This window comes from Aquarana catesbeiana, linkage group LG10 (genome assembly GCF_042186555.1).
Source record: "Aquarana catesbeiana isolate 2022-GZ linkage group LG10, ASM4218655v1, whole genome shotgun sequence".
Classification (NCBI taxonomy): domain Eukaryota; kingdom Metazoa; phylum Chordata; class Amphibia; order Anura; family Ranidae; genus Aquarana; species Aquarana catesbeiana.
In genome coordinates, this window is record NC_133333.1 from 224,032,559 (window position 1) to 224,044,259 (window position 11,701).

Here is an 11,701-nt window from a genome sequence, read left to right on the forward strand (position 1 = left end):
GCACAGTGGCTGCGTTTGATGGCACAGTGGCGGCAATTGTTGGGCACGGTGGCTGCAATTGATGGCACAGTGGCTGCGTTTGATGGGCACAGTAGCGGCAATTGATGGGCACAGTGGCTGCGATTGATGACACAATGGCTGCGATTGATGGTACGGTGAGGCTGCAATTGATGGATTTTTTTCAGAATTTTTCAGTTTGTTTGCACCCCCCCAAAAATTTTGAGCACCAGCCGCCACTGGACTGTATGATACGTTAAATACAGTTCTGTAAGCAACCCCTTTTTTTCTGGCAGTGCCCCTCCCGAGACTAGACTCTAGATCCTCCCCTGATTCGGAGTCAGTGACTCAGAGAGTCCAGTGAGAGACTAGGAGCTCAAGGGGCTGTAGTGAAGCTGAGTGAACTGTTGAACTTTGTGTTAGGAACTGTTAAGTACTGTTGCCATGGGAGACAGCAATCCTGCACGTGCAGAAGTGGCACCTTGCTGGGGCCTTTCCCTGTACGGCTGTCCTCCTATTGAAGTCTCGGAGTCTGCCAATTGAAATTGCAACTACTCAAGGGTGTCCTGGCCCTAACCCTCTTTCCCTGCAAAATTGAAAAAGGACTGTTAAAAAAAAAAAAAATCTCTTTTGCATCCAAGAAGTGTCTGGCGCCCAATGACTTTTACCACCTTTGCACCCACTATGCCTCACAACCCACTACATATTTAAGGATGTCAGCAGTCTGTGGTCTCAAAGGTTCTCATTAGACTGGAAGAGGTTAGAGATTCTGCTACATGCACATAAATACTAAAACAATACATGGTAACATTTCCAATATTTTTACAGAATAAAGTTTGCAAACAGTGTTTGCGGGTTTAATTTACACAGAAAACACAGAACAGGACCACCTCCAAACTGACAGCACTTACATTGGTGCTACCATACTGGAGATGAAGCAGTGAAAGGAAACGGTCATGTGATTTAGCTGGAACTAACTTTTTTTTTTGTCACATCTTAGGCACATGAGTTGGGAAGCAAACTCCTGCAACTTACCCAGCTGCTGCCAGAGGATGATAAATCAGACAGCTTAAAGCTCTTTATGGAGAGCATTGAAAGAAAAATGTCTGCAAGGCAACGTCCTTTTCCATGATACTCAAAGCCGAATTGCCAAACCCCTTTGAATTGTGGACTCTGCATAAAATGGGATGGATGCAACAGACTGAAGATGGGAATTGTCATAGTTCATGTACAGTGCGAGCTTCCATGCACATTCCTGTGTTTTTGGCTGTTACTGCTCAACTTGGAATTTTGAGTGTTCCCCTTCACCTTGGGGGTTCCCAATGTCTGTTTTCTTATTAATATACATACTGTTTAATTATATCTAAAGTCACAACTGTTTTTTTATTTTTTGGGACCGAGTAGGTTTGTAGGCACACTATGTAGCCTATGTGTGTGCCTACAAAGTCCATCTTTGCAATTTCTTAGTTTTTTCCAATAGAACCTGGAAGTTGACTGGTTTCTATTAGAGCTGCACAATTAATCGTTAAAAAAATCGTGATCTCGATTCACCACCTTTGACGATCTCTCCTGCAGATTTTGTGATTCTTTCATATAAACAAGTGGAGAGACTTTATCTGCTCACTCAGCTGTCAAAAAAAAAGCATCTGGGCAGTCTGCCAAGTCTTTAAAAGTCTTTAACTTGAAACATTGTAACTAAGCTTCCTTCTTAGATCAAAGGGATAGAACTTCTGTGTAAATAAATAATCGGGCAGTCTGCCAAGTTTTCAACAACCTGTAAATATAGGAAGTTTAACCACTGAAAGTCTAAGGCCCCTTTCACACGAGGCGGACTCCGTTTCTACGGAGCCCGCCTCGGTCCGCCGGCTTAGCGGGAGATCTGTCCGTTGATCTCCGCTGACCCGGCGGATGACAGGTCCCTCTCTGCTCACTGAGCGGGGAGGGGCTTGTCAGGCGCCGCTGCCGCCTATGGAGGGATCGGACGAAAACGGACAGCGTGTCCGTTTTAGTCAGATCTCACCCAATCCGATCCGCCAGCGACGGACCTGGACGTAGGGCCACCCGTCTGCTCTTAGCGGATCGGACAGGGTCGGATGTCAGCGGACATGTCTCCGCTGACATCCGATGCTCCATAGGCTAGCATGGATCGCCCGTTCAGGTCCGCCGTCAAAACTGACAGGCGGACCTGAACGGTCTGATCGTGTGAAAGGGGCCTAAATCTTTTTCTGACACTTCTTTCTTAAGTTAAAATCAATATTTTTTGCTAGAAAATTACTTGAAACCCCCAAACATTATACATATATTTAGCAGAGACCCTAGGGAATAAAATGGCAATTGCTGCAATATTTTATGTCACACTGTATTTGCCCAGCGGTTTTTCAAATGCAATTTTTTGGGAAAAAAACACTTCAATGAATAAAAAATAAAACGAAACAGTAAAGTTAGCCCAACTTTTTTGTTTTAATGTGAAAGATGATGTTACGCCGCAAGAATGGTGAGAGAATCGTGATCTAAGCAAAAAAATTGTGATTCTCATTTTAGCCAGAATCGTGAGCTCTAGTTTCTATGCAGAGCTGCACCAGATTTTGCACTCTCCAGTTTTAGTAAATCTCCTCCATTGATTCATAAGATTCAATACATTTTTAATAAACCTAGAGCAGGGATATGCAATTAGCGGACCTCCAGCTGTTGCAAAACTACAAGTCCCATCATGCCTCTGCCTCTGGGTGTTATGCTTGTAGCTGTCTTGCTATGCCTCATGGGACTTGTAGTTCTGCAACAGCTGGAGGTCCGCTAATTGCATATGCCTGGCCTAGAGTATTGCTTTTATTTCAGTTGCATCTAAATTAGCAGTTTAAAAAAAAAAAAAACAACAATGTATCTTGGACCAGCAAGTTTATTAAGAAATTATTTTTTTCCATCATATTTAGCGCAAAACAGTCGTTTTGGTGTTCCATTGCCATTGTGAATTTAAATTATTGTATAAAACAGCTATAGAGATTGGGAGTCCACTATGTGACCCCCTCCTTGCAAACCAAAAAAAAAAAACAATAAAAATATGATACATTAACTGGCTTTTAATAAATACATTTTACTTAACATTGCTTTTTTTTACCTTTTTACATTTATTTACATGTGTGAACATCTTTATTGACACACTAATAAGCATTGTGAGATACAAGCAATTAGCACACTTACATTTTACATTATAGCTTACCTACAGTTGGATATTTATATAGCTAAATCTATTTGTACACGTTGGTTTGCTCATGCCTTGTGATACATACAGTGCACTCACAATGCTTGAATGTAAGAGTACATTTCTGGTGAAGTAAGGCTTGAAGTAGTGATTTGTCTTATTCTTAAGCTTACATTCACTTGTGCATAACAATTTTGGTGTCTGCAATCCAAAACTCTGTTGTTGTTTTTTTTTTAAACAAGACAGGTTTTAGTCACACAATTTGTGGCAATGCAGCCAGGAGAAGGTAGCGGCTGTATGTAAACAGTCGGCCATTTTGATCTACTCAGGCTTCCTTGTTGTTGGCTGTACTAGGCCGTGTTACTGTTGTGTATTGTGTAGACACTTAATAAATAGAGAAATAACCTTTTTTTATTCTAAACTAGGTAAAACATGCTTCAGTTTCATGCTAAATCCAGCACAAAGCAGTACAGCCATCTAAAGCTATTTGGAAAACACTTTTGTGTTTTGTGTGTGCACAGATTAGGCCTTAGGGCCTATGGCACCCTGTGTGATATTTTATATTAGGCCTGTCTCAGTGATAACAAAAAAAACCTTCTTCACATTTCTTGTAATCGATTTGCATTTCTGATTTGTGAAGATTATCTCAGAACTGTAGACGTCTGTCATGCAATGGGCAGCCAAACAAACATCTTTCTATAATGGCTTCCTCCCTCATGTAGGGTGATGCAACATTCGACCACAGTTTGTTAGACATGTGCACAACAAAAAAATTTGTTTTGTTTCGTTTAGTGTCTTTATGTTTCCATTGATTCGTAACGATTCGTAATTTTGTAAGGGGCGAGTTTTCATATTCGGACTCGTTCACATTTTGGTAACAGATATATTTTCATTGATACAAAATATTCGTAATTCCGTTAGTCTAATGATTCATAATTTCGTAAGACGCGAGGTTTCATATTCGGACTCGTTCGTATTTTCGTAACAGTTATATTTTCTTTGATACAAAATGTTTCGTAATTCTTTTTTTTTTATTCTAATTTTGTTAGATATTAATTTTCGTTTATTCAGTACACTACTCGTAATTTAGTAATGGTTACTTTTGTGAGATTGCCTTTTTTTGTTGATTCGTACTTAAGTAGGAAATAAAGAATAATAATAATCCTATGCTTGCTTTTCTAATAAGTCCTGTACTTACTTCAGTCCACTCCCTTAGTCACGAGACCGGACTCAGTCTCCTCCTCAACTGACTCTAAAAAGATTCAGGAATGCCGTGTGACACAAAAGGGATAAGCTGATTGGCTAAAGATATTAAGTAAGATACATCACTCACTAATACACTGCCAAATCGAAAGAACGATTCGAGAACACGAAATTACGAACATACGAAATTACGAACATATTAAGATACACTTACACTGTCCATTCAAAAGAACGATTCGAGAACACAAACAAACGAAAATTACGAACAGACGAAGAAACAAACTTAAGAACACGCGAATGAAAATACAAACATACAAAATTATCAACAAAGGATTAAAAATACGAAATGTAAATCATTCGTTATAGATGTCATTTTCTTTCTTTTGCTGTTTCGGAGTTTCATATTTTCGTAAGTTTGTCCGTTCGTAAGTTCATAATTTCACCTGTTCGTTATTTTGCTTATTCGTAATTTTTGTAATCTTCGTATTTTTGGTTCTTTCAGCTATTCGGATGTTTGAATTGATCTGAATGTACGAATACTAAAAGAGAAAATCAATGTTAGTGAATGAGAGCCGTCCTAATGCACACTACTGAAGTTGCTCCGACTTCAGAAAAGGTTCCTGTACTACTTCAATCAGACTTCTAGGTGACTTGTACTCATTGATTACAATGGAAGTCGCCTCCAAGTTGGATCCCTGTTCATAGTGAGGCAACTTTACAGGAAGCAGAAAGGAATTTACCCAGGGACTCCCCACTAAACAGGCATGATGTCACAAGAGCTGATAAGCTCTGATTGGCCACTGGCAAAGTCCCCTGTCCTGGAGGCGTCTTCAAGTCACGTTGTAAGTCGCTCCAAGTCGCGCTGTGGTTCACGCTCAAGTCGCGTCCAAGACGCCTCGCAAAGTCGCGCTGTAAGTCGCGTCGCCCCTGTGTGCACCGGCTCTTAGGTTTGCTGTTGCCGGTTGTAGGTCGTACACATTGCACTAAGTGAATACAGCTTCACTTTGCAGGTATGGAAGGTTTGATGTTACTGTTTGGTTACCAGGCTTCAGCAAGGTTCCAGGGTACTGAGGTGGCTTTTCAAAATCAGAATTTGAAGCTGTGGGGGGTGAGGGAGCAACTGTTTTTTTTTTTTTTTTTATTATAAACATCAGAGGGCATTGTAGATGTACTTAGTACCTAATGTATATTGAGGTGTAAATACTCCTGGGGGTACCCCCCACATGTTGGTTGCCCTGTGCAACTGGTTTGTGTGTGGAAACATTCTTTGTGCATACAGTACAATAACTTTGTACTTGAAAATACTTTGTTAACTTGTTCCCACTAGCGTAATGCATATAACGCTCGGCTGCCACATATCGGTCCGCGGGGGACTGCCGTGTGCTGAGAGTACTCTCATTATGCATTCCCAGTACAATAACTAAGCTACGACCAGCAGCTCCCGGTCACTGTTTACAAACAGGAGCTAGTGGGACAGGCTCTCAATCACGTGACTGCTGTGACAGCCAATAACAATGGTCACCTGATCAGCAGTTTACCTACACCTCCTGGCGTTAAGATCCACTTAAAGGGCCACCATAAGGTATTAGTAAGGGGTTAAGGATTGTCCCATTCAGTCCGGGTGCCACCCAATACCTATATTTGGGCACAATATGACCAAGTTGATTGAACATTGTCTGCACCCATAAAACTAGCCACACATGTTACAATCTGATTGTACAATTTCTCTACAATCTGCCAAAGCTATATGGTTGAAGCCCTACACAAACAGTCCATATAGTTTGTATGCAGTAGGTTTGGCTCCCATACTAACATAGTTGGAGTATGAAGGGCTATACATAGTTGAGTATGCGGATTATGTACTTAACTATTACATACACTATATTGCTAAAACTATTGGGATGCCTGCCCCTACTCGCACATGAACTTTAATGCATCCCAGTCTAATGTACACAAGATCGGATTTTCCAACGGGAAAGGTTGGATGTGAGCTTGTTGGCAGAAAGTCCAACCGTGTGTATGCTCCATCAAACATTTGTTGTCAGCCTTTCCGCCAACAAATGTTGGCTAACAGGTTCTCAAATTTTCCGCTAACAAATTTTTTATTGTCGGACTTTCCGATCGTGTGTACACAAGTCGCACACAAAAGTTCACGCATGCTCGGAATCAAGTACGAGCCGGAAGAGCTCGGTCTTGTAAAACTAGCGTTCGTAATGGAGATATCACATGACTATTGAACTTCGTTTTTATCGGCTCACCGTACGTCACCACGTTCGTAATTGTTGGCCAACATTTGTGTGACCGTGTGTATGCAAGACAAGTTGGAGCCAACAGCCTTCAAACAAAATTCCACGGTTTTGTTGTCGGAAAGTCCGATCGTGTGTACGGGGCATTAGGGTTCAATATTGACTTGGCCCACCCTTTGTAGCTATAACAGCTTCAACTCTTCTGGGAAGGCTGTCCACAAGGTTTAGGAGTGTGTCTATGGGAATGTTTGACCATTCTTCCAGAAGTGCATTTGTGAGGTCAGACACTGATAATGGACGAGAAGGCCTGGCTCGCAGTCTCCGCTCCAATTCATCCCAAAGATGTTCTATCAGGTTGCGGTCAGGACTCTGTGCAGGCCAGTCAAGTTCCTCCACTCCAAACTCGCTCATCCATGTCTTTATGGGCCTTGCTTTGTGCACTGGTCCAAATCATTTGGTGGAGGGGGGATTATGGTGTGGGGGTTGTTTTTCAGGGGTTGGGCTTGGCCCCGTAGTTCCACGGAAGGGAGCACTTAAGGCGTCAGCATACCAAGACATTTTGGACAATTTCATGCTCTTAACTTTGTGGGAACAGTTTGGGGATGGCCCTTTCCAGTTCCAACTTGACCGCGCACCAGTGCACAAAGCAAGGTCCATAAAGACATGGATGAGCGAGTTTGGGGTGGATGAACTAGACTGGCCTGCACAGAGTCCTGACCTCAACCTGATAGAACACCTTTGGGATTAATTAGAGCGGAGACTGCGAGCCAGGCCTTCTCGTCCAACATCAGTGCCTGACCTCACAAATGTGCTTCTGGAAGAACGGTCAAACATTCCCATACACACACTCCTAAACCTTGTGGACAGCCTTCCCAGAAGAGCTGAAGCTCTTATAGCTGCAAGTGGTTGGCCACCTCAATATTGAACCCTACGGACTAATGCTGCATACACACGAGCGGACTTTACGGCAGACTTTGTCTGGCGGACTTTTCGACGGACTTTACGACGGACTTTCCGAATGAACGGACTTGCCTACACACGAGCAACCAAAGTCCGACGGATTCGTACGTGATGACGTACGACCGGACTAAAACAAGGAAGTTCATAGCCAGTAGCCAATAGCTACCCTAGCGTTGTTTTTTGTCCGTCGGACTAGCATACAGACGAGCGGACTTTTTGACCGGACTCGAGTCCGTCGGACAGATTTGAAACATGTTTCAAATCTAAGTCCGTCAAACTTTTGAGAAAACAAAGTCCGCTGGAGCCCACACACGATCGAATTGTCCGACGAAATCCGGTACGCCGGACCAAGTATGCCGCAAAGTCCGATCGTGTGTACGCAGCATTAGACTGGGATGCCTCTAAAGTTCATATGCGTGTAAAGGCAGGCGTCCCAATACTTTTGACAATAAATGAAATATTTGACTCAGGGGGTTGGGGGAACTTATTATAGGACAGCTGTAGGTTTAGGTAAAATTGTACTTTATGCATGCTGAATACAATAAAGGTGCGCTGCATCATTAAAAAACAAAGAAACGTTGGAGCTGTCGCAATCAAATATTATGCTTTTTCTTCTTAAGTAATAAATCATGAAAGTTCATTGCTCTTGGCTGGTTTTCACTGCAATTACTATGGGCTGCCATCACTTCAATAGGATAACCAGTCTTTTAACATTTCCTGTAACATTTTTGTTAGCACAGTGACTTACATTTATGAAGGACTGTAAATCTCTTTTATAAGACATCATAATACTGTACTTCAAGGACTAAAATGACTCATTAGCCAATACTTCATTGTCTGTTAAACACTATATGCTGTCATGCTCATAAAACCATATGCAATACCCTTTGTGACAAAGCCCCGGCACTCTACAGAAAGTCATTGATGCATATTCGCTACAGATGTACCTTGACGTGGTCAGTCAACCTAAAACATCATGGGGCTTATTCACTAAGTGCAGAGAGCAGGAACCAGAAATCAGCTGTCATCCACACACACAGGCTATAAGCTCATTGGGTGCTATGGCCCACTTTTATGTGCATATCTACATTCCCCCATGTTTTGTCCCTTTAAAAACCTTGCCAGTACAGAATGTTACCTGTTGATTGGCCAGATATGCACTCTTATCCTAATTTCAGCCCTGCCCAGTTTTCTTTTTGCTAAACTACAAAATCTCTCCATCTCTCCCCATCACCGCAACATCAAATCCATTGTTTTCATAGTCCAAGATAAGAACTGGGAGTGTTGATTGGACTCCTTTAGAGAACACATGCAGAGTAAAAAAGCACACAGGTAGCTCTTGCAGGATCAACAGGATTTTTTTTGCACTTACAGTATTGAACAGATATAACAAAGCACTTTCAAATATATAATGTAACAGGCATATTGCAATTTTATATGTACCCAGAGGCAACCATAGTTGGGTTTTAGATATGTAGCATCTGCTTAGCGGTGCTGTACTGTACACTGATTGTGTCTGACTTGGGGGGTCTTTGTGATTAGAAGCAATGGGGGTTATTTACTAAAGGCAAATCCACTTTGCACTGAAAGTGACCTTGGAAGTAAAGTCGCTGTTGATCCGAGGGGAACATGCAAGGAGAATAAAAAACAGCATTTTAGCTTGCACATGATTGGATGATGAAATCAGCAGAGCTTCCACTCATTTCAGATCTACCCCTTAGATTTAGAGCGACTGCACTTCCAAGTGCACTTTCAGTGTAGTGCAAAGTGGATTTGCCTTTTGTAAATAACCCCCAATACTCTTTTGCAGCCTCTAGTGATGTGAAACACCCCAGTGCCTCAGCCCTGCTATGTGATCTAGGTTGCTTAGGTTTTAGGCAACATGCGAGAGTTCAGGAGCAGTACATTTTCAATTATGGCAAAGAAAATAGACCTTTTCCACTCAAATAAATACCATATTTTGGTAATGCTGATATGTTCCCAACTGATTTATGTTATTGCTGATATGTGATATGCTGATTTAGAACTAGGTTCACTTTAGCAGCCCGGCTTTGATGGATTAAAGAGAAAGAGAAGGCCTAAAACTCAAACTGCTGCTCCAGCCTTCCTGCTGTGCTGGTCTAATAAGCTAAAACCTTGACATTGAGTCCTGCGACCATGTTAAAGTGGCCAATCAGAGATTAGACGGGTTGATATGTAGATGTTTGATCCCTTGATTGATGGAAGAGAAGATGTAGCAGCACCTAGAGCAGTAACTGGGTTCCTCATCAGATGGTCTGGACCTAGCTGAATCCTTAATATTTATTACCAGATGGCAGGTCGTCAAAGCCCAAGTACAACCAAACCTTTTATGAAATTAGGCTGAGACCCCATTTAGAAGATCCAGCTCACTTCCTGTCTCTGCGGCACCAGGACGAAAAATGAAGGCAGTGGCCATCACTGGGAAAGGAAGACACATACAGTAGTGCAAACCCAACAGAAGCCCTTCCTCATTTTACATTCTGTCCTGAAAGACAGTGAGGGAAAATCCTCCCAATAGGGACACAGACCACAAATGAAAACCTGGCAGAGGTTCCATCTTTTTTTTTCAATCTGTCCAAAATTAAAATAAAAAAAGTCTTGACTAGAACTGAGCTTTAACAATTAAGCATGTACAGTTTTATGGATGTTATTATGCGAGATCATAGGTTGAAGTCAGAGTTCTTGAGACATACAAGAGAGCTGCCACTGGTCAACCCTGAGCATTTTTTAGGTCCAATGACTTCCATACAAAATCTTGGGGTCATCCTCACTAATCTCTATCACGAGTGTTTACATTAAATTCAGCTATTATAATATTCCTGTATAGAACCTAAAAATAATGATTATGAAAAATATGATAACTAAGCAGTCACCAAATGTTGTCACCAAAGGGTCCCATACAATTCCAATTTTTGCCCACACTACTTAACTGTTTACAATATTCACTATGTATCAATTGACAGCTACATAGAAGAGACCCATATCTAGATCTAATTGACAGTAGGAGGGGTCCCAGCACATCTAGTATAAATAGGACCCTAAATTCCAGAGGGCCCTTGAGCAGGTGCACAGTCTCCACAAATAGTATACAAAATGTTTAGGAACAAAAAGTGAACGTCACATCTTCCCACACAAGCTTCCAAAGATCCAAAGTAGGGGGACATTTGCAACCCTAAAAGCATAGGACTATTACATTTGTGTCATCTTGATTAAGGACTAATATATTTGTATCTTTGGACGCTATAACAATTATTGTAGCTTCCATGGTCTCCTAGAAAATTTGGAGTTTCCCTGGCTCCCTGGTGTTTGGAAGCTTCCTTAGTTCAAGCTATATACTCCATGAAACCAAGCTGTTTCACTTGATAATGGACTAAAAACAACCAAAGATCCAATGCCTCATACCCATACCCCTCATATTCCACAAAGGGGGTATCTGTACTACTCTTAGTAGTACTGACAAACATTTAGGACAGGACAAGCCGAATGAAACATTCTACTCTAGTTCATGGTGCTCAGTATGTCACTTATCTTTGGCACTTTCCAGATCAACAGGTATTCGATAAGAATGATTTTCTGTATAAAAATGTAAATTATTTAATAGCAAATCACATGCAAATTTATTTTCTACCAGAACAATACCATTGTAATGTTCATAACTATGAGCACAAATACCCACAAATCCATACATGTACAGTATCTCACAAAAGTCAGTACACTCCTCACATTTTTGTAAATATTTTATTCTATCTTTTCATGTGACAACACTGAAGAAATGACACTTTGCTACAATGTAAAGTAGTGAGTGTACAGCTTGTATAACAGTGTAAATTTGCTGTCCCCTTAAAATAACTCAACACACAGCCATTAATGTCTAAAGCGCTGGCAACAAAAGTGAGTACACCCCTAAGTGAAAATGTCCAAATTGGGCCCAAAGTGTCAATATTTTATGTGGTCACCATTATTTTCCAGCATTGCCCTAACCCTCTTGAGCATGGAGTTCACCAGAGCTTCACAGGTTACCACTGGAGTCCTCTTCCCCTCCTCTATGATGACATCAATGAGCTGGTGAATGTTA

General features: G+C 41.5%; 1 protein-coding gene across 1 annotated transcript in view; it reads left to right on the top strand.

Annotated features, from left to right (window-relative positions):
* Positions 1 to 5,062, top strand: part of ZMYND12 (zinc finger MYND-type containing 12) — a 41,830-nt gene extending 36,768 nt beyond the window's left edge. Inside the window, exon 8 of the mRNA XM_073603359.1 lies at positions 998 to 5,062. Coding sequence (XP_073459460.1) covers positions 998 to 1,129 — 132 coding nt within the window. The 3' untranslated portion in view covers positions 1,130 to 5,062. The remainder of the gene's footprint in view (positions 1 to 997) is intronic.
* Positions 5,063 to 11,701: the final 6,639 nt, after the last annotated feature.